The sequence below is a fragment of the Emydura macquarii genome, unplaced genomic scaffold, assembly GCF_026122565.2.
Source record: "Emydura macquarii macquarii isolate MOO-44397 ecotype Brisbane River unplaced genomic scaffold, CSIRO-AGI_Emac_v2 contig_561, whole genome shotgun sequence".
In the NCBI taxonomy this organism is placed as follows: domain Eukaryota; kingdom Metazoa; phylum Chordata; order Testudines; family Chelidae; genus Emydura; species Emydura macquarii.
In genome coordinates this window covers 3049325-3074011 of record NW_027130698.1, presented here as the reverse complement: position 1 = coordinate 3074011, position 24687 = coordinate 3049325, and the positions used below count along the sequence as shown (strand labels likewise).

At 40.5% G+C, this 24687-nt stretch overlaps 1 protein-coding gene across 1 annotated transcript in view; it reads right to left on the bottom strand.

The window, feature by feature from the left end:
* The window catches only part of LRP3 (LDL receptor related protein 3), a 30045-nt gene extending 13566 nt beyond the window's left edge, over window positions 1-16479 (bottom strand). The window contains exons 1-3 of the mRNA XM_067540048.1: window positions 16242-16479; window positions 11103-11150; window positions 2374-2512 (exon numbers count right to left, since the gene is read on the bottom strand). Of these exons, the coding sequence (XP_067396149.1) occupies window positions 2374-2512; window positions 11103-11150; window positions 16242-16479 (425 nt within the window). The remainder of the gene's footprint in view (window positions 1-2373; window positions 2513-11102; window positions 11151-16241) is intronic.
* Between the last annotated feature and the right edge of the window lie 8208 nt (window positions 16480-24687).

Sequence of the window (24687 nt, the reverse complement as noted above, 5' to 3'; positions counted from 1 at the left end):
TGGACTGCAACAGAGCTGTTCATGGTAACATCAGGGCTGAATCTGGCCAAGTATTTTTTTAATGAACACTTCCATATAAACCTACCTTAGACTCTTCTGCCATCTGTACACCAAAATTTCATTAGTGCATTTCCTCATACTTTCCAACAGTCTCTGTTTAGAAGCACACTCTCCTAGTCCAACGTATTTTAATGGAGTTTGAAAGTACGTACCTATTTGTGGATCTCAAATTTTGGCAGGTATGCATTCGCTTGCTTATTACTGTATAATTAGTTCCTATTTCAAACAATGAAAGAAGGAACCCTCCTATTATTCCATCTGCGGCAGATTTGCTTAAATGTAAAGCATCTGCAGTTGAAGAGGTTTGCAGTCCTTTTAAGCAGCTGAGCTAAGACTCAGCAGATGGTGTCAAAGACAGCAGTATTAAAAACCAAAAAAAAATAAAAATGGATTTTTTTCAAAAAATAAACTGTTCTTGGTCTGAGAAGGATACTGTGATAAGCACAGAAAACTAAGCACTCTAACAGTAAGTCAATATTAGAGTTCAAAGTATCCTTTTCATATTTTATATATATATATGTGTATATATTTGTTTTCTTAAGAGTGCTTTCCCAGAAAGGGCTGAAATTATGTCATCAGTGTTAACTCTTTAATGGTAATTGCTTATTTTCCAAAGTGTTAAATAATAGGAAATATTTGCTTTACTAAATGTTAATTTAAACAGGCAATAATGGAGCAGTGATGACTTGTTGAACCATCAGTTATATACAGTATGACATTAATACAGAAAAGGCTCTTTTTCTTTGTTTTGTTGTAAGGATCTTAAACTCCTCTATGAGCCTAATTTTCAAATGGGACTTTACAAAATGGACCGACAACATTGATGATCATGCCTGCATCCCTGTCACTTATTGCAGAATAGTCAGTTTTTGCATTAATGTGTATTTTTATATGCAAATGGTAAGAGAGAGAGCATATAAATAGGTTGCTGGCAAATTCTGTGGGACTACTTTAAAAGACTTGTTTGAAAAACTGGCCTTCCGTATTTATACCCAGTGCTTAAAGTGTGTGTCTGTATTTATAAAGTGCGGGGACAGAGTGCTTGCAAGAGATTGCAGACGAGGCAAAATATAAATACATAAATAAAAATAAAATTTAGCTGAGCTACTCACTTTTAAGCACTGATTTACCAAAGCTGCTGCTCCCAGGTTATAATACACCCCTCCAATGTCTTTCAGACCACTAAAGCGTTGTTTATGCCTTAGTTACTTCTTAGTAAAGGAGTCAGTTTCCCACTGCCATATACCAACATAGTTTACATTATTGCCAACAATGTGAACTCTAACTGGTCATCTCCAAGATGTTATTAACCATCCCTCTGAGTAAACAGGAAAATCATGGATACCATGTTGAATTCTGCGTTACGTGCCTTATGTGACTACTGACAACGTATTTAGATCAGACATGAGCCTGATTAACAACCTGAAATCCAAACTCTCCCAGCAATGAATGTCAGATGAGACGTAGTTTTGTAGCCTCATACCTGGATCTAAAATACCCCCTACAGTAATCCAAAACCAGGAGCTGTCCATGGATCAATCTCAATGACATCAAGCAGATGTCTCTAAGGAAAAACTCAAGATTTTGCTGTCTTCAGACTTGAGTCCTAACATTCATTCAACCTTACACTCAAACCCTAGCCAAATCCAAGTCTCATCTCCTCCACCCATTCCCATTAAAATGTAGTGAAAGGGACAAAATGATTGTTCAACTGATGTGATCAAACTAGTCTCTCTATGCCTCAGTTGCCCACCTACCAAATGGAAATCATAGTACCTTCCTACCTCACAGCAGTACTGCAAGGATAAATACATTAAGGCTATGGCTATGCCAGAGTTTACAGAGCAGAGAGCTCTCCCATTGACCTAATTAATCCACCCCCAATGAGCAGCTGTAGCTATGTAGCAGAGCTTCTTCCAGTGACATAGCGCTGCCCACACCAGTGCTTAGGTCAGTGTAATTTACGTTGTTCAGGGGGGGTGGATTATCACACCCGAGCGACATAAATTCTATCAACCTAAACTGCAGAGTAGCCATAGGCTAAAAGATTGTGAAGCACTCAGATACTACATTAATGGGGCCATATAACTACTTAAGATACCTAAACAGATTGTGTGACACCTTTTAAATGAGACGGTCCTCCCGACCTGCAAGTATATTTCACCAAGCATCAACCACAACTTTCTTAGCACAAAAGTTCTATGATTTTTACAGTTATTTTAGACACAACTTCATATTAGAATATTGCATAAGCCCTTATGCTTCATTTCAGCAAAGCAATATGTTATCTCAACAGAACATCATAAATCATACCTAATTGTTATCATATCTCCATGATCTCCTTGGATATACCAGCTGCAGTTTATGGCTGGAGGATAGTTTAGTGGCCAGGAAGGACTATAAATGACTCCACGTCTTTCTGTGTGCTGTTCCAGTTTTCCACTGCAAGCAGCTGTCAACCAAGAAAAAAATCCTTTTTGTTAAATGTTTAAGCTAATCAAAAATAAACATTAGCTACAATAGCTTTCATCAATTTCTAATGATTACAGACAACTTAAGAGTCAACGATTGTTTCCTTTTATTGTTGTCTCTCTCCTACCTTGATCTTTAATAAGACACCTGGTTTTCTGCTTTAAATGCAGGTGAGCAGACACCTCACAAAATAGGATCAATAGCCCTGCATGAATCTGCCAAAAAGATACAATCAATAATCCCGCACAGATCTGCCAAGAGACTATAATGATGCAGAAAGCTTTCTTAAATACTTATCAGCTTTCCCAGAGACTGGGTATGCCACTCAGCAATTGGAGGAGATCCATACTCAATATGAAGTATCTAGAACCTTGCTTTTCAAAAGTAAGTTCCTGGAAAATTGTTTGTTCTCCTGACCAAATCACAAGCCTCAAGAGTTTTAATTTTTAGAAAGAGAGCTCTCAGATACAGGAAAGACGTGAAAGACACAAAAGTAGAACCTGATTTCAAACACTCCGAAAGTCTGGGAGTGTTAAGATCCAGGACACTGCTTCAAGCACATCTCTGCTTTAAACCATCTGTTCAAACAGACCAGTCACTTTCCAGGAATACCCACAGTGGAATTTTTTCTGTCCCTTGAATATTTATGCAGGATAATGTACTACAGCTGACTAGTCTCTTTCTTTCTTTCAAACTTACTCAGGACAGATATCAATAGTGCAGGTCTGTAATGCAAACCTACATTTTTGTACAGTTCAGGCCTGATTTTAATGTCACTTACCATATAAATCATTTTACACAAGTGTGATTCCACTGAAGTTTCTCCTAATTTATCCTGAGTGACGGAAACTGGCGGGTTCTGGACACCTTTGCAAAAGTAACAATTTTATTTAGGTGCCCATAAGGGAACCAAGCTCTTCTGAAAATGTTTTATAGTCATGCTTAACGTATTTTTATTTCACTCCGTTTGCACAACTGAGTTAGACTGGTCCATTGCATGTTCTAATTTTCATTCACTCACTAGCACGTTTGGGTTCAGAACTCTGACATGGATTGTTAATTTAAAAGACAGATGTTTTTGTAAATCTCTTGAATATTTTATCCCTATATTTAAAAAAGAAACAGCAGAAGGAAAGACATATATAAATGATAAAATGGATGAGGATATCTAACTCAGGGTTGGATTTGTTTTGTTTGTTTGAAACTAGGGAAGAGGAAAGGCTAATTTGGTAGTCAACCCACCAAATCAAGAGATCTGGGCTCTATTCCTGAGTCTGCCCCAGACTTCCTGTGTGACTTCAGGCAAGTCACTCCAGATTCAATCCTGTCAGGTGTGTAGCACCCTTAATTCTCATAACTTCAAGAGGAGTTAAGAGTGACTGACAGCTCAAAGAACACCTTTTTGTATTTGACCTTCAAATAGACAGACACAAAAAAAGATGTGCTATGTTGAATACACAACTGCATTTGCAATATGGCCAACCATACATTTAAATGGCCATTTTCACACACAAATACCTATTTGCGTGCTGTCATAGTTAGTGCAGGCATACAGTTACAAGAAGATTTGTGTCCTCAACTTTTAGAAAATCAGGTTCTCAATCACCCCACTTCAATTTTTTCTTCTGTAAAAATCTGTGATAACACTTATCTACCCCAACAGGATGCAATAGGATGCTATGAAAGGTAAAGGGCTGCTGGGCCCTATTCAGCAATCCTTATCCCACAAAACTCCTGTGGAATCCTGAGCAAGGACTACGAATGTCAATGACAGATGTTTCTTTGAGAGGTGCAGGAGTAGGAATGCTAAACACAGCCCAATTTTTCAAAGCGCTTTCAGATCCTCATATGGAGAACACTATGGGAGTGTTAATAATTAAATCAGGAACTGCAAATATGTCTAATTTGCAAATATTCAATGGCAGAAGAAAGTGAAATGTTCCAAGAACAAATGGCCAAAGTTATTCTGATGGGAAAATATACTCAGTGTAGTACAAGAGAGGAAACTATGTGAAATCTAATAGTTACTCTGAACATTCTCTGTTAGTTCTGAAAATATTTCAAAAACTATTTTTAAATCAAGAATAATACACATTTTATTATTTGCTCTTCACAGCAGAATATTTTACATTTTGATGGAAGCCTAATTTCTCATAGCCTAAAAGTTTACAAGGAGAAAATTGATGCCCCAAATCTCGGATTTCCTTGTGCACACGTACATTCAAAACATACCATCAGCATGCTGTAAATCATAGGCTTATAGATTATTGCTGGAAATCCACCAGCACAAAAATGTTACTTTTAAATTCATACTATACAGTTTAATATGCAGTAAGCACTACATATTGTACTTTATGTTTAGGTCACATGAATATAAAAACCATTATGTAGATAGCTTACCTGAAGCATAAGATATAAAAACTTTACTGCCAACCTGTAAACAGCAAACACACCAAAACATCTAGCTTACATTAATAGTTTTTTAATTACAATTTTTGCAACATAAAAATTCCAAAATAAATTTTATAACAAGAAAATCTTGGCTGCTCACATTTCTAAAAATAAAGAGGTCCCAAAGTGTCCTCCTAGTCAGACTGCTCATAGGCAGAATATTGACAAGTGGAAACAACTGTAATGAAAATAAGACCCACACGATTTTCCCACCACAGCTCTCAAGTTCTCTCCCTACACATACTGCTCCAGACTGTACTTAGACTTTTAAATGTATTCCTCCTCCACAGTCATCACTGAATAAATGCATCATGGGCAGATCTAAAACCACAAGACATGAGCCTGCAAAGATTAAATCTTCTAACTGCGGCAACTAAAACTTTATAAATATTATGTCCTTCTGAAAAAGGCTCTTCAACACAATGAGAAAAGAACAGTGAAGGTGGCAGAGAACCAAAACCACCTGTTATACATTGTTGTCCTAAGGCTCCCACCAACAGCAATACAAATCATCCTTATGCTAATTATTGTGTTTTGTATTAACACTGTTGCTGATACTGTGTGCATAAGACTACAGAACAATATGATATAGAAATCTTGGCCATGCAAACTTATTTGAATCCTGATTTTGAAAGAGTCACAAAGACACACTGGTGACTCTGAGTAACTGATGTCACAATTCTCACCCATTAATCAGAGCTTTTAAGGTCAAGTAAAAACTGTATTTTCATGCATAGTTAGTTTTCATAATTTTAAGATGGAGCAGTATTTAGAGTGATCCTATTATAGTGACCCCGAGTAACAAGCTGCTTCAAACAGTTCAGCTTTTTCAATATTCAAAAATACGTGCAGTAGATTTGATGTAACATGAGATTTAGGTTTTTCAGGTGTGAAATACTTTTTCTGCATCACTGCTATCAGTAACACCCTAAAAGAACTATGTACCGGCGGTGACCTAACTTACTGAGCCGCCAAGCCGCATACAGCAATCTTCAGAAGTTCGATAGCTGAGGTGCGCCTGCTGGCGCTCTGCTGCCCTGCAGAGTGTGCTTGCTGGGGCTTCAGCCATGCTCCTGCTGAAGCTCTGAGACCTCTTCCCCGCTGGCCAGAAGTCTCTAGCCCCAACACCCTGCCACAGGACAGAAGCCCTGACTCCCCACTCCAGTCTGGATGTGATGGAGAATGGGGAAGTATAGGGGGCTCTGCAAGCCACGCTTTGGCCACCCGTTATATACAATGCTAACTAAAGAATTAATTTGCAAATGTATGTGGGCAGAAATGGATATAAAAGAAACGAAGCTTTGCCAATTTAGGCAATTCATCTAGTAACGTTCACTCCTGCTAATTACCTTATAATGGTTCCCTCCTCTGGAAGAGCAAGAACACTCTGGGCTTTGCTGCTCTTATTGAGATTCCTAATCTGAACGGGCAACTGTTTAAGTTCAAAGTTATCCTTTTGTTGTTTCCTATTGCCACAAAAATCTTTTTCATTAATGACAAGAGTTAGAGAACCCCCAACATATTAAGGCAAACTGAAAGAAGGACTATTGTGTTTACTCAAATCTCATTTAACTGGCACGTGCTTTTGATGTTTTATCTCCTTTCCCATCAGTGCTCATTACCATGGTATTTGTGTGTCAACAGAAAAATCTTCTTCCCAGTCAGTTGCCTCCTCCTCTTTCTTCCCTATCCACTATGCATTGTGCAATAGTAGGGAGCTATTTATACATGGTGAGATGTTAAAGGTCTGCTATCTGAACCACTGTGCTTTTACCTTTTATAAAAAGCGTTTTAGCTAAAAGAAATGAATAAATATATATTTCTTAAATCACAGTACCTTTTTACATTTGCAAAGCCTTAAAGGTTGGTAACAAAGAAAAAAAGTCATCTCAGTCACATCAAATGTTTTTAAGATAGCGTTCAGTTCAAAACTAAGCTCACAGTGCTTTCTCTGATAGAGTGATAACCTAAAAGGGAGCCACTGGGGAGTTAAGGGCAGGCAGTGGAAGCAGACAGAGTGAGAGGAAGAGTGATACTCATGTAAAGAGAAAAGGAGTGCCACAGCATAGTGGTAGAATGAGCCACCTCATATGGCGCTTGTTCAGTTACGTAATTAAAACATCATGAATTAGAAGGGATTGTGAGCTCAGTAAATTTAGACCCAATTATACAGTCCATTCAAAGACAAAACGTTCATTGATGATAACAGGTGTTTGCTTAAGTATTGCAGGAACGGGCCCTGATTCAGGAACAGATTGATGGAGACTTGGTGGTTATTGATGATTATTTTTATAGGGCTTGTTACAAAGCTCGCTGAAGTCAAAACATACCATCTGAAGTCTGGATACATTATTGTGGTTTTCAAAGTTTACTTTAGTGTAATAGTATTACTATTTCTTAAGGGAAAATATGTAAAAGCATTTTCAAATTACGAAAACATGTAAGTGAAGAGGGAAAGCTCTAAGGAGAAAGAAAAAATTCTAGACAAATCTGCACGCCTTCTCAGTAACATTACTGGTGACTGTTTCAAACTGACTGTTCATTAACTGTTTTTCCTCAATCTTTTAAATAAATTCTGAACAAGGGTGAGAACAGAGTTTGTTAAAAGCCAAGAACAGCCTACATTTCCTGCCTTTAAGATTAGCCAAGCAGAACAGTACATCAAAGAGAATGGTAAGCCCTAGATAACAGCACATTATTTTCAGAAATGCTGTATTTAAAAACAAAATCAATATTTAGGACAACAATACTTAATCTTTTATATTCTTATATCTTTTTTAAAAATGTATACAAATACATTACACAAGTCATGCCATGAGAGATCTAGGCTCAGAGAGTTTTTCTCAAATAGAAATGCATCTTAATAATGCCCTCTGTATGCAATATTAAATCAAATCCCTAGTGGTTTCTTACTACTGATCAAATGTAATATAAACAGAAACAAGGTCTGCTGGCCAGATAAACTGTGTCAGAGTGCTTTCCTTGCTACCAAATATTCATGGGGAAGATTCCGATACATGGGGCCCTGTACCTATCAATTTCCCCCTTGTGTTTGTGATAGCCATGACAGATGGAGGAATCAATCCACCCACATTCGCAGAGGTAAGACACAAACTGCAACCCCTGGGTCAGCAAAAGCAACTGAACCAGAAGAGAGATTCAACCCCATGGGAAGGCAGGAGTGTCTGCAAAACTGGCTTACATTGGGGGTTCAGCCATGGAAGGGCAGTTTTAACATAAAACAGATAAGAGAATGAATCCTCAAATACTCCAGGGACCTGGCCATGACACTCACTCCCCCCTTCCCCCCCACACACACACACAGAACAGGGTCATAAGCTTTAGAGCAGCACTGGCCTACTCTTCCATCCCAACAAACCCCAGCACAGCAGAAGTTGCAGGTGACTTACTCCATTGCAGTGCCCCTTTAGGTTCACTTTCCACCATTCCTGTTGCACTGCCAGAAGACAGAGTAGCCCAAGACTGAATCAAGCTCAGAAACTTTAAGGGTTTCAGTATCTCAACATTCTTCATGAAATGAAACCCATCTACCTCTTCCAGCTTCTAACCAGAAACAGCATTTTTTAAATGGTAATGCCAGCCAGACCAAGATCTTTTCAATTAAATGAAATCAACAAGAAAAGCTGAGCCAGCCACTGCAATTCTGAATGGAGTAATTTGTGACCTCACAAACAGAGTATGGACACAGAGTAAAAAAGCTGAAGAATCATTCAGGCAGAACATTGACTAGAGCTAAATTTGTTCCAAAAGCATTTAAAAATCATTTTGCAAACCACCCACATTTCCACTGGACTGGTATGTAAACTAATCCACAAGACCAATTACTCTCCTGTTGCAACTGCACTCCCAAGCCCCAGTTCTGTTTTGAAATCATCAAAGTGTGCAATAACTAGCTTACCATGTTATCTTACAGTTACCTTCATTCTCCTTCCTTCTCTTTTCTTCCTAGCGTTTGTCATACTCGTTTATTGTGTCTTATTTAAAATTTGATTATAAGGTCTTTGAGCTGGGATTATATGTATTTGAATAGTGTTTGAATAGTGAATATGTGTTTGAATATATATATATATGCACATATATTCAAACACACACAAATATACATATGTGTGTGTTTCAATATATGTGTTTGAATATGTCTCCCATAATGGGGCCCTGATCCTGATTAGGACTCAGAGTGTTACTCATAATAATACATATAAGTAGTAATATTGCTATTGACTAGAAAATGATACTAATAATCAGATTATTATTATTATTATTACTATTATTTGCATCTCAAGCATAAAGCAACAAAGCTGAAAATACCTAACTGAACCTCTCTGGGCTCATGACTAAACTTTTGAACACAAGTGTCCTCTAATTTTTCTCATTCCCAGTAATAAATAAATACTTAGCACTTACATCACCTGTTAAACCTCCATTGGGCTGAGAGTCAAGAGGGAGAGAGGGTTTATAACTGTGACTAGTAGTCCCTATCCCACAGGAAAACAACCCCATCTAGATCTATATATTCATATAGATGCCTGGGCAGCAGGATCTCCGAGGCTGTTGGTTCCTGCAGGGTGAGACTGTCTCCCTATGGGGCGGCTGTTAAGACCTGCCCAGCTGCTTAACAGATGGGATCACAGGAGCTGCAGCTCCATAGTCGCTGTTTCCATTTTGGTTCCAGACAATGACCAGGAGGCTCTCTACCCTCAGTGCACTTCATGATCAGAATTCAGGCAAAATGCTTCACCCACATACACTCCTATTCTCTTTGGTCTCAATTAGGTTTCTCCAGTCATATTCATTTCCCATTAAGCCTCCCTGTTCCCTAAGAGGTTCAGACAGCTGCTCAGGAGGCCAGGAGAAAGTATCAGAAATCTGGAGTCTTCCATGGAAATTAAGAGACTCACCGGATCAGTGTTAAACAAAGTACGCTGTGTGAATACGTGGATCTGGTCAGTAGGTCTGAAGCCACAAGTGAAACACCTAAGTATACAGCTACCCAGATTCCTGACCAAACAGGCAAAGTATACAGGATTTAACCCAAAAAAGTGACGACATCCCCATGCCATGCCGCTTACAGCCCTATGCCATAGTACCCTTACCTCTGTACTGCTGCTGGGAGCGGCACTGCCTACAGAGCACCCAGCCAGCAGCTGCTGCTCTCCCGCCACCCATATCTGAAGGGTTCTGGCTGTCAGCCATGCATGGGGCTGCCAGCCGCAGCATGTGTCGGGGCTAACAGCTTGCAAACCCCTCATAATAATCTTGTGACCCTTTGAGTGATCTTGACCCCCCGTTTGAGAACCTCTGATTTAACCTATCAACTAGCTGTGATTCTGGTCAGACACATATCCACCTTGCAGGATACAGGGGCAGGGATACAGGGGCAGAATTAAGGTTGCTGAGGGGTCCTCCACTCAGCATTTCTATGTCTTCCTGTATTGGAGTAAGGAGGGAGGATGTACACGTACACGTTCACGTACACCCACCCACCCCTGAATTTCATGGCTTCCCACATTTTTGTTTTCTACAAAAACATAACATTGTTCAATGCAGTGTTGTTGTAGCTGCGTTGGTCCCAGAATATGAGACACAAGGTGGGTTAGTAATATCTTTTACGGGACCAACTTCTGTTGGTGGATCAGAGTGTTCAGGCTACATACAAGATGAGACACTGGAGCGTTCAAGCTAAATACAAGGTGTTCTATCTTATATTTAGCTTGAATGCTCTGATTACCTTCCCCGGACCTGAAGAAATGCTCTGTGAAACTCCAAAGCTTGTGCCTTTCACCACTAGAAGTTGGTCCAATAAAATACATTTTTTGTCTTTCTCAGACTCTGTTTAAGAATTTTTTCCCCTGAAAATATTGATGTGTATTTGCAAACTTAACCTCAGGCTAAAAGTTTTGTCTAGGACAGCGATACTGATTTTGGTCAAATGTTACAATCATGTAGACATTTAAAATTTTAAACAGAGGAACTTCTAAAACTTTTTAAAAATCCATCCGGTTTCAGCAACAGCTTTATCTGCAGGGAGGAAAGTGGCAACATCATCATCAAAAGAGAAAGAAACTCAAATGCTTAGAAGAAATAAGAGAAATGTGTCTTACCTAATGAGGTAACAGCACTTTCTATTTTCCCAGTTAGGAAGAGATTGACTGTATAAGATACAAAAGATAGTATTCGTTACAGATTCCATTGGCTTGACGTGGCAGTTAGTAATTAACTCTTTCTAAGCGTTTGCAGTGATACTGATTATGTGCTGTATTCTTCCAACAAGAACTTTGCTTATCTAGGGTGACAGTTCACATAATTTGCTATTCTCCTGCTATCAGAAAACAGAATGTTAGTTGAATGTCTGTCAACTATGCTATAAAAAGAATCAATTGCCAGTCTACTTCAAGTTATCTTCTGAAGGTTGTTTTTGGGGGGAGGAGGAAGAGCAATTACACTAAAACATGCATAACAATTGGTCATTTTACCTGTTTCAATGTTGGAAATTAATTATTATGATTATTTCTTTTAAGTTTGGCCCTACGGAGCAAAGCAAAGTTTATTCCTTATCAACAAATGTCACCCTCCAGAAGAAGCTGCAAAAGCCAACACTCCCAGCTTGACTTAGTCAAAGTAAATAAACAGAGTTTTTTTTTAAAAAGAGACAAGTGCTAATTATGAAGGATATGGAGATACCTTCCACCAACATCTGGCTGCAAATTACTCTCCAAGAAATCTTCATTTTCCAAAGTCCTCACTTCATTGAGGAAATGTTTCAGAATACAGCACCAGAAAGAGTGAAGAACTTTGTCTCCAACAATGTAGCAAAGGATACAGCAGCAGACTGACAAGGAAGTTAATGCAACACCTGCCTCATGAATAAGGGCGTTTCACTAGTCGTGACTACCATTTTGGACAGTTTTCTATAATCCATGTACAGTGCCTAGATGCTGTGGTGACAGGTGCATTAGAAATACTTAAAAATAACTTAGATATGATCAGAAAGTTCTCAAAATTTCCTCAACAATATCCTGATAAACATCCACTTTGGTTTTATTTTCCATGTACTTAAATCATAAAGCTTTTTTAATGAAGGTCTTGTTGACAAAAGTGTAATAAAAACAACAATAGGAAGATCAGAACTGATTTCCTTCTGCTCCAACAGTCACTTGGGATGCTGCCCCCAATTATTATTTGTACTGCAGCAGCACATAGGGGGGTCTCTAGTCATGGATCAGGGCCACACTGTGCTAGGCGCTGTACAAACACAGAATAAAAAGATGGTCCTTTCTCAGAAGAGCTTACAATACAATTAAAACTAGCATGACAGAAATATTAAGTACTTAACATAGGGGACTGGATAGTCCAGAGAATGAGATAGGCCTCTAGAGGGGTATGTCTACACTGCAAATAAAAACCTGCAGTTGGCCCACGCCAGTTGACTTGGGCTACCAGGGTTTGGGCTACGGGGCTGTTTCGTTGCAGTGTAGACTTCTGGGGCTCAGGCTGCAGCCCAAGTTGTGGGACCCAAGCCCAGAAGTCTACACTGCAATGAAACAGCCCTGCAGCCTGAGCCCCATGAGCCCAAATCAGCTGGCTTGGACCAGCTGCAGGTGTCTAAATACAATGTAGACATACCCTTTGTTGCCAGTTCAAATACAGTTCTAGTCACCACTGACTGAAACTTACTCCAATATGACAGCAGTTCAGTGCCCTGTGGCAAACAGTGGTGATATCTGTGGACAGGAATCCACACTAGTATTAGAGCACCACTGTCGGTAGTAATGGGAACCCTTTTTTTCCTTGTAATCAAAAGTCCAAAAGCTAAATAGAACCTCATTAAGCTCAGCTGACCACTCACCACCTCAAGGGAGAGATCCCTAAAAACTGAAGATAGCAAGTGGCCCTACCAGATTACTAATCACACTAAACTGCAATTGTTGAGTTGGTGATATTACGATGAACACAGTCAGGAGAAGGTTGGTGGCAGAGGGGGTGAAAAAATGAACCAATAAAATGATCTTCTGTAATTTTTAAATGGATAAAGGATTGCATACTTTAGTAAAACATGCAGGCAGCAGGGCAACTGAGTAACGATGTTTTTTTATTCTGTCACAAATTAATAAGCATTATTAACACTATCTTCAAAGTACTTTAATAGCATTAATTTTATTATGTTATTAGCATACAGTAACATATGTAATGCTGTGTAATTATTTCATTAGTTTCACAGCATTAGCTTACTCTGATATGTTGATAAGTATATCTTAGGGCAATACTATAGTACTTTAATAAAGCTCACTGATGCTCAGCTCCAATACGCCACTCAGTCTGGCGCTGCCCATCTAGCCCTCACTCAGTCATATGCCTATCTAATCAAAACCGCCAATGCCATCCACTGATCAGTTCTTCTCTCCACATCACACAGCCCTTTGCTCACATTTTCCTGGTCTCCACAGTCAGAGCACATCCCTGTCTTTCATGAAATGTACTCTCTCTCCTAGAAAAGTTTCCATAAGGACACTAGTCTACAAAGCACAGAGAATCTCATAGGCTGGTTTGGGAAAGAAGCGGAGATTTAATGACAAGTTGAAGATATCCTGCAACTGGGTGGGCAGTGACTCAATGCCAATTTCAGGAAAAAGCTGACAGACCTCAGAGACTTAGCTCAGACCCTTAGTGACAGAACAGTAAGTTAGTGTACAGAAATTCTGCCCCACAATGATAACAGTTATGAAACAAATTATCTACTGGCCCTTTGGTCTCTTCACAATACTGGAATCCTTAAAGTTATGAGTACAGAAGATAAACTGCAAGGAATATAGCACATATAAAGGTAGGTGGTATCATGAGATGAAACAGGAGAGCTGGGAAAAACAAGGAGTCTCAGTTTTGCTAGTCCACCGTAAGTGGCTTGGACTGCATGCAGTAAGTTTATTGTACAGTCCATTTTGGTGATTTAGAGCTAGTCTTGTGAGGTGCTGTGCATCTGCAAATTACACTGAGCTCTGCCTTTCAGGATGAAGCCTTTGGGTTGGAAAATAGCTCTCATCCACTTCTGCTTTGACACCAATAATCTTTGCACCTTTGGTACAAAACCAAAAATACTCTCTACTGAAGTCTATTATCATTTAATTTAAAGTTATCCATTATAAGTGGTAACCATGGGTATGTCTACACAGCAGCTGGGACATGAGATACCCAGCTGGAGTAGACATCCACTTGCCAGCTCCACTTCAGCTACTGCATTAAAAATAGTAGTGTGGCCAGGGGAGCATGGATGGCAGGTCAAGCTAGCTGCCTGAGTACATACCCTGGGTGGGGTTCTGCAACGCATTTTTACAATTAGTATTATTTACCATTAAGGATTCTTGGAAGTCAATGTTAGTTTATTGTATTAGCAAATAAGATACTCTTCAGAGTGTTTTTTATTTTGATAGGCCATAATAGTTAAAATATCTGCCAAGATACCTAGGTATCATAACAGTTCAGACTGTGCAGTCAGTTACCTGGGCACAAGCAGGCAGCCCTGTGGGTGCCCTGGCATTGAGGGACACAGAGATACCTTGGGCACTGGCAGGCAGCTATACACAAAAGCATCTGAAACAGATAACAATATGTATTTTGCATCTGTATGCCCATAAATTAAAACTTGCTGTGAAGTAGAGGTAAGAGCAGTTGCTCTGGAAAAGAGGGTCGCAGAAGATGATAGCAGAATAAGTTAAATTTAATTTTTCATCCTACCACTATTAAATGTCAACCAGCTGAGAACTCCAGCCAAGTGGTGGTCAGGTAGGAACCTCTGACGGTGCCCAAGGTGCCTCATGAGAGTTAGACCAAGGTGTGGACTATGAAAAAGAAGGCAATTATCCAAATATGGATAAACTTTCTAAGCATTATGTAAGGTTATAGTCATGGTTTCAAAGTCAAGGAGAATTGCACAGTTAAAACCCTACACATTTTATTTTTATATAGATTATATATTTATCTCTCTTGACACGCTTCAACATCTGTGCCCCTTATACTCCAAGTTTCAGTTCATAGTAAGTTATTTTACAGAGACACTATAAACCACTGTGAAGAAAGGGTTAAAACAGAAACTGTGATAGATCCATAGATTTTTGCACTGTGTGTTTGACTACAACAGTGTATCATGAACTATGATTTATTATTAGCTTTTTCCTTTAAGCCATCAAATAATATGTATTTTGTTCAGAAGCTTGCACATGTACAGGCATGTTGAAATAAATAACACCTAACGCGGTTTATAAAAAGTGGTGTGTGTTTATGTGGTGGTAGTAGCATTGGTAATATTTGGAAGAATATTCCATTTTTCTTGGGGATGGCATTTCTGTGAAGAATAGAAGACACAATAGAAAACGCTGTGAAGGGAAACCATGCTGACTTGTTTGTAAATCATAAACGAGCCCCCACTGTCCACCTTGCTTACACAGTAACTATACTGCTAACTTCCAAGAAACAACCTCCAGCTACTGCAAAACTGAAACCAGTTCACAGCAATCTATGCAGAAACAGAGAACACAATCGAGAACAAGTACAGCCACAAAAGTCACTCTCCTAGACCTACCTAGCCCAACCAAGCACATTACTAGGAGACATTGTCATTCCCCACACCAGGCAGAGCTGATCCCATTTCAGTCTGCAGTCTCCTTGCACAAGCAGAGTACTGTACATATGCTTCTGCTGTGCCCAGTCTGTGTATTTGTGACCAGCTTGTCTGTCTGTCCCTGCCCAGGGTATTCATCCATGTCTACCCAGGCCCAGTAGGCATGCATGGCCATGTGTCTACCTGTGCCCTGTGAGCCCAGCCCTGCCCGGTGTGCTCCCAGGCCCAAGCTGCCTCTGTATCCGCCAGTGCCCAGAACACCCCTAGGCTGCCTGCCAGTGCGCAGGGTGCCCGTCCAAGCCCAGAGTGCCCGTCCGGCTGCCTGCCTGGGTCCAGGGTGCCAGGGTTTCCATTCGGCTATCTGCCTGTGCCCCAGGTGCCCATCTATGGCCAAGATGCCCACGTATCCGTCTTTGCCCAGGGTGCCCACAGGGCTGCCCGCCCCTACCCAGGGTGCCCACAGGGCTGCTTGGCCGTGCCCAGGGCGCCCATTCGGTTGTGCCCAGCGGGTCCCTGTGTCAGTCACACTCCCGCTCCGCATTCCTCCAGCGTCTGTCTGTCCCGCAGCCGCCCCGAGTCCGTACCGGCGCCCCCGCTGCCGGCGGCGGCTCGCGGGTGCTGCACTCACCCAGGCAGATGGCGGTGAGCGGCACCAACGCGCCCTGCCGGAGCTCCGCGGCCGCCACCTTCTCCATGACGGGTCCCCGCCGCCGCCTGCCCTTCACCTGGGGGGGATTCGCTGCGGCCCCGGCCGGGCTCTCCGCGTCCGCGTCCACCTCCCCTCTACGCCGAGCTCGGGGCGCCGGCAGCGCGGCAGCCCCGGGGCGCCCCTGCAGCCCGGGGGCGCGATGCAGGCGCTGGAGCATCCCGCCCTGCCGGCCCGTGGCGCAGCCCCATGGCCGGGCCGCGCGCAGCTCCGGGCAGGTGGAAGGGACACGGCGCAGCGCCGCCGCTGCCCACGTGACGCGCTCGCTGTGCCGTTGCGGCTGCCGGGCCGGAGGCTGAGAGGAGTCGTGCGGCCGCCCCCTCAGCTCCCCGTGGCGGCGGCTCCCGGCCCGGGCAGCGGCCACGCAGTCACCTCAGGGGCAGCCGGAGCTGCAGCCGGAGCAGAGTCCGGCTGGGGCGACAAGCGAGCCCTCCCCCTGGCCGAGGGCAAACCCGCCTCCTCCCATAGACACGGGGGACTGAGTGCAGAGATTGGGGGACCCCCCATAGACACAGGGGGCTGAGCCTACAGAGAGTGGGGGACCCCCCATAGACACAGGGGGCTGAGCGTGCAGAGAGTGGGAGACCCCCATAGACACAGGGGGCTGAGCCTGCAGCGAGTGGGAGACCCCCATAGACACAAGGGGTTGAGCCTACAGAGAGTGGGGGAACCCCATAGACACAGGGGGCTGAGCGTGCAGAAAGTGGGAGACCCCCATAGACACAGGGAGCTGAGCGTGCAGAGAGTGGGAGACCCCCATAGACACAGGGAGCTGAGCGTGCAGAGAGTGGGAGACCCCCATAGACAGAGGGAGCTGAGCGTGCAGAGAGTGGGAGACCCCCATAGACACAGGGAGCTGAGCGTGCAGAGATTGGGGGATCCCCATAAACATAGGGGACTGAGCCCTCAGGGACTGGGCTCCTGAACTGATTTAACTCCCAAGCAGGAGGACTCTTGCTGTTCCAGTGCACCCTTCAGTGATCACTGGAGTCAGCTGGCAGACAGGATGCTCTCAGGCAACCTGCCTCTCAATAGGACCTTAGCGTGTGTACTGTAGCAGCCAGGGGCTTTACTCAGACAAGCCACCAGTGCACTTGGCCCTGTATAAATGCAGAGTAAGAGATGGTCCCTACCCCTGAGAGCCCACTGCCTCATGTCATCCCTGTGGGTTGCAATTAAAGTAGATGGAAATAGGAGAGGCCAAGGAAAAGGGGGAGCTGCGGGGCGAAGATTTCTCTTCCAGGCCAGGGAGAGGAGGGGAAACTTCTTGTCACACTAAAGAGCAACTGCATGTATATTCCCCCTTCACGGTCCTTCAAGAGCCCTCACTCTAGGTTGCCATCTTTCTTGGGCAGAGCCCCACATTTCTCCCCCTCCTGAGCAGGAAATCTTTAAAGGCTGCATAGTTCCCTGCTTGCATTATGATATTCCCAGCAAGCCAGACTGGCTAAAAGGCTGGCATCTGCACTTTGATTTCTTTCCAGAGACTATGTCCAGTTCATTTGCCTGCTGTAAATTAGCGAACAGCACTTTGTAAATAAGCAGCTTTACTCTTAAAGTGAAAACATTATAGAGTAAACACATTAAAGACAATAGAAGAGATTGTACTCATGCTAAAAAGCTTAGCAGAGGCACCTCAGCTCCAACTGCAGACTCTGGTAGGTGTCAGTCCTTCAAAATCCACATCTGGGTTTTCCTGTGGTTGCATGTTCATAAGTGTCAGAACCAGAACCCAGGCTGGTCAGAGCAGCCATTTCTTTATACACCTCATGCCTTTGATCTTGGCCTTCAGGAACAGGTAATCAGCAAAGACTCCTCACCTATAGTTTCAAAAGGCTGTGCTTTTGCATAACCATGTTGAGTAATTTGCATTAATCTCTCCCTATGGGATCCCTAGGAAATCCACTTCACACTCAATTGTCTTAAGAAGTCCATACTTGTCTGGCACATTTCAGTACAGTCTTTTGAATCCCTCGATCTCACATCTTCCCCATTTAGAGGTTTCATATAATCCCAGCTCATACATAAACTATCCATTTAATACAATGGGCCCCAAAGATACTTAAATTTAATTCAGTATGGTCTCCTAAGATTATGGCAGGAAATTGCCATATTTGTCACATCCCCTGGGTGTTCCCCCCTACTTTAATTACGGCATGCTGGTGGCTTTTGCATATACATGCATCATGGAGGCAGATGTGACATAGGGCAGATTCGTGCCTGGAGAAGAACTACTTTATAGGCTGGCAAAGACTGCGAGCAATGGCACCTCCTAACAACTAGCTGATTTCATGGAGGAGAACCTAAGATAAACTCTTCCAGTCCAGCTGACCCAATTTACCACTTTGTTTCAAGAATTGCTTGCTTTGCAGATATTTTGGGCCTGCTCTTGAGATCTGCTTAAGCAGTTAAGATTTGAAATAATGACCATTAGGATTAAGTTAATTATGATTTGGAAACTAAACAAATTTAGGATTTGGAGCCAGTAGGTTTTGGGAGGTATGCTATTAGTCACCAGCAGAATACTCAAAATACTGATGCAAATTCTGATGTACACTGCAGTTGCTAGGATGCAAGTCAGGGCAGAAAACATCCCTCATAAATCACAGGTATGCATTGAAAGCCCCAATCTATAAAAGTAAATTTCTCTAAAATGGCTAAAAATGGTTGCATTTCTGTATTCTCCAGTTATTTTACATTAGAGTGTTATCAGACTTGTAAAGCATGTGAGATTCCTATTTAAAACACAGCTGAAACTGGCTCTACCCTATGTTAGATATTGATCCATATAACATTGTTTTTCTGCTTGTTTACTTATACTATTAACCTTATAGAACAAACATAAATACTGAAAAGCGCCCACAATTGTACTAGATTTTCCACTAAAAATATAATTTCTCAGTGAACAGTTATTGCTATTTAAGATTTGTTACTCAATCATCAAGGACCAACTGTACCAATGCTATACAAACACACATGATCTCCATCCCTGCCCCCAAAGAGTTTACAATCTAAGTTGTATTAGGTGCAATTCAGTTATAAAAGCCTCAGACTCCATTATTCTATCATTATCTTTGGATCTAGGGTTAGCTTTTCTCGCTGACCTATTAGATTTGGCAGAGTGAATATATCTAAGGGGTAAGGGATAATGTTCATGAGGATGAATATACAAGATAATAAACTGCTTAAGCAGGGAATGAGATATTGAAGTCATGCTGAGACGTTGGCTAACTGTAAATGCTATCTATTAGTAGTATATGCAGACAATATGACTGCAATATGATTCTTATGAATGGTAAAAGAAAATTGAAACAACAACCTTCTTGTCTTATAATGATTTGAAAGTTTTGTGCTGCTGCAAACTTTTAATTGCCATTTCATTGCAGGCCAAACACTGTTCAAGGGCAAGTTCAAAGGTAAATAATTGTTCAGAGATGAGGCTAAAACTTCTATAACTGGAGGATTTAGAAACGTTGAAAAGGAGGGATCTGATTGGACCTGTGGAGAACCAGCCAACTTTTCAGAATTGCATGCACAATTACCATGACTGCATGCACAAATTATCTATTTACTCACATAAATGGTCTGTTTGATGTGTAACTGGCCACATGTTGATACCTGATTTTCACTTACGTGGTAATTGTGCATGTTATGTGTGCATGTTATGCAAAAATGCACACACAATTCTGAAAGTCTGGCCCATACTGTCAAAACGGAGTCAGAGGAATTTATGAGAGAAGAATATTTAATTTTTTTGTGCTGACATGCTTCATGTATAATACATAAATATTGTACAAAAATATTAATTATTCAAAAGTATGATCTTCACCTACCCATAATTCATGAGTGTAATTTAAACACATCACTCCATTTTAAAAAAACAACATTCACATATACCTACACTGAAAACGCTCCATGGGCATTTTTGACTTAAAACTATGTGGCACTGAGCTAAAACCTACTACTGTAGTTTGTTTTAAATGAGGCCACTTGGCACAAAGTTTTGAGAAGAGATGTGGCCTGGGATCAGCAGGGAAGGGTAAAATGAATTAATGGAGAGGAAGGGATCAGATAACAACAGGGAATAGCAAAGAGATTGAATAAAAGGATAGTAAGAGAGATTAAAAATATGCTGGAGTGAGATGCCTGCTTTTTTTTTTTTTAAATCAATATTATAAAATGAGTTTATAACAATATCTTTGGGTTTTAGGTGACTCCATATCTTACGTGAGCTTCACACTTGCATTTTATGCTAGCAACCCCTTGATGACATTACAGTTACTGTAATTCACATTTCACAAATACTATCATTCTACATCTTAATGGATGTATTTAGATTCTCTTGTCTTATCTATAATATCATATCTTGCCTATTTGGGACAAGAGAAATTAAAGTTAAGGTAAAACTTCTATTATCCATAGGATGCAAAACATAATACTTTTTGCTCAAACAAAATTCTAAAAAAGCCTATCAAAGAAGTGAGAAGGCCTCACTACATAGCACAGAGGACACTGGGATGCTCTGCCAATTTAGAATGATTTATAATATATTTTAAAGTACATATTTGTGTGCATTTTTAAATAATAATGATAAATCATGTTGGAATTATTAATACTATTTGAAATTATTAATATTAATATAGGAAACCACCCAACATTAATGTAACCATAATTTCCTTCATTAAATCCAAAAGCCAAATGGCATTTTATGCAGTTGCTCTAAACATATCTAACAGCCTAACACTAAACAGCTACTACATCCAATATAGTAACAATATTTATAAGCATGTGATGGGTATCCTATAAATAGACTAAACATCTGGGGTGCTTAGACCCATATTGATCAGCTCCAAGATGGTCAGGCAGGTATTAGCAATGAACCCCTTTAAGAGTTTACTTTTTATAGCCTTTAACAAACAAATGTTGTCATTGCCAATTACTGTCTTCAGATAAAAAATAATTTGAGACAATTCACACTGATTTCCAGGCTTAATTCACAGCCTCCTTTCTTTCCAAGGCCTTTTTTTATCTTCTTCTCCCTCCACCGCTGCCCTCCTTGCTTACCAGCAGAACAGCGAGAAGCTTTGGACTTGTTTCTCTTAAGACAGTTTTTCTTCGTCTTGTTACTGCAGCTCTTTTACTTTATTAGTTACTTTGCCTGTATTTTGCACTCAAGGTGGACTTTGTCAAGGCAGAGCAAGCACTATGTAGGGGGTGTCACTGTTGGGAATTGTCCTTTCACACCAAGAGCAATGCCCCTAGTAAGGGCATCAGCAGGGAGCACTCCCACTTCCACTATACTAGATACTACAACTTTTAACTATTAACTATATGTACAACAAAAAATAGGCTAAGAGATAAACTGCAAGTTGTGAAGGAACAACTGCACAGAGCTCTGACTCCATCCGATGGGCAGTGAGAAGGAACTGAGGGCGGTCAGGGTGGCACTGCCTCATATAACCAGGGGAGGGGCTACAGGCCTGAGGCACGAATGCCACCCCTTTATGGGTACTGCTAGGCAAAAATCTCTGGCACATGGGGCACACACACACCTACTTGGAATACACATCTGCATCTACTCGAAGAACACCACCTTCCATGGGGAAGGGGACGGGCAAAATTGGAATTCAAACCATTTTCGTTATCATGTTACAGCATCCACTTAAACTCTCTGGAGACAAATTCAGATTGCCTCTGCACTGCATGGACTGTGCTCAGCAGAACCGTGTTCAGTCTTCTCCCCAGAATGATTTGAATACCATTCTTTAACATGACACTAAAACAGTTGTCTAAAGTCGAATTGTGGCTGCAAAATGTTAACTTCTTTTAAACCATCATATTCTCCTTGTACAGTTAAAAACACGTAGTGTGGACAAGGTTGTTAGAGACCATTACTGAGAAAAGATAAATCTACTGAAAATTCTGCCGCTTTGAACACAGACATTCACTTATTTTCATGCTTATGGGTCCCTCGCTGATTCTGATCACAAAAATAACTTATGTATATATAATAATGCAAAAATAATTTGTGGGTACTACGTCTTTTTTTTTTTTTGAGTGTGAACAGTTGACAGTGCAAGTTATTTTCTTCCAAAAGTAGTTTAAGTGAGGGTGTCAGAGAAAATAATACAGCAGAGCTGAAGCAACAGATTAAGGGTTACCAGCAATATATTATGAAAGTTATAGCAATAACTTCAGGACTGATCCTGTTCATGTGAGTAATCACATTCATAGTCTGACTACTTTATAGTTTTATTAAATTCTCCACTTCAGTTCCATCTATATTTAGTTTTTATTGTTCATTGTACTTAAACATCTGCTGTTTAATTCTTTTTCTTGGGATTCATTCAGGTAAGGTTTTTCTAATCTAAGTACATAGTTTTGGCTGTCACAAACTTCTTCAACGCACTGCTCTCTCTGTCTTGCTAAATCAGTCTGAGGGAAAGTTAACAATGTTGGGTTCTGCACAAAACCTATGTTTTAGTCATGATTGCTCTCTTTTAAACGCTTCAGAAGTATTAAAGACAAGTTTGTTAGAATACAGTTTATAAAGTAAACACTATTTGTCTCAACCTCACACAGTATGTTGTCCGTCTCATTATTACAGGCATTTATGTACCACCCACTTACTACAATATCTGCTTGTAATCTACAATGTTTTACGTTTAGTAACAGCCAGTCCCCGTCCCTAAAAAAAAAAAAAAAAAAGCAAATTCTATACAACCCTCTGCAGCCAATAGTTTCACACCATTCCTATCACCACCTATCATCCAAAGGTCATTACTAAACTATAGGTTATTATTCTCGTCCTAGCTTAAGAACTGAATTATCCATGAATGATAGAATGAGTTGAAACTCAGTAGTAATCCATACTCACCAAGTGAAACAGTTGGAAAGAGTAAATGTGATCAGGTAGGTATGCCAAACAACTCCGTCAAGATGATATAGTTAATGGAGAAATATTACCAGAAAGGTCAGCAATTTATCTGTATGTTTATGAAGAAACTAAACTAAAAAGCTATTCCTAAATCTTTTCATTGTGTTATCCTGAATGTTCAATCTAGTCCAGAATTTATATTAAGCAGGCCAGATTTAAATTAGCAATTACTTTAGGGCAATTGCTTGAAAAAGTTAATTGTCTTCATTAATTATTACCCAGGCAGCATAAATCAATATAATTTTTAGTGCTTCTGATTTACCTAATCTTTATACACTTGAAGGCCTGTCTAGCCTGCTCCACTACCTATGTACACCGTGCTAGATTCTGATTTTAGTAAAGAGTAACTGAACTGAAGTCAGTAGAGTTACTTCAGATTGATATCAGTGAATGAAGATCAGAATCCTTTCCATTTCCTCACTGTCTCATTTTGAAGTGTGTACAGCAGTATGGTTTGGTGAGGAACCAAAACAATCTCGGATTCTAATCCTGACAAAAACAGATGAAGAGATTTACACAAGATTACACAGTGACCAAAATTAACTGAAGAACAGTTGCTGTACTGGAGCTATTCTGGGTAAAAAAAAAATTAAAAATCCACCTCATAGCAGGCAAAGAGAAACAATGTACTTCATTTCTTCTCTTTTTTCCCCATTTTTATATTTTACAAGCACTAAATTCATTTGAAAAGGTAGGGACTAATAGCACTGGTTTATGCCAGGAATAATGCATATTGTTTTGCAAGCTTCAATAAACACCCCCTGCCAATAGATATAAATCCTGTCCTGCATTACATGCTGCAATTCCAGTTATTTGTGTCATTGTGCCAATCATGCCAAGTTATGGAGTAGTCCTGTGACTTAGAGATAGGATGAACTCCCCATCATAAATTTTACTTGGACTTAGAGGTGAAAAGCTAGTTCAACCCACTGAACCTCTTAGATCCCTTGTCAACCTTTAACATTTAATAACCACATATTTGGATTGATTTATTGCATGGTTAAGTGTTAGTTTTTATTATCAACATATTGGAAAAGCATAATATGACAGTATTAAGTGACCCTCATCTATTAAGATGCTATATTGATTTTTAATTCTCTCTCCTCCCCCACATCTAATGGTGAACAGACTTTGGACAATTTAATTTAGTTTATGATACATCCTTTTATTCCTCAACTACGTAAATGTTTATTCTTTCTATTATCTGGAGTCACTGAAGGATTTTCTATGGTCCTTGACATATAAAATCTGTAATTAATGAGAGTTAGAAATGACTAAGTAGCAGTTCTGATCTGCTTGTAAATCAGAAAATAAAAAAAACCAAAACATGGTTAATCGGAGAATTACCCTATATTTAATAAAAATTCAAGTAGAAAAGGATAACTTATGTCACAGATCTTAGGTCTCACTGAATCCATTACTGTTTTCCTG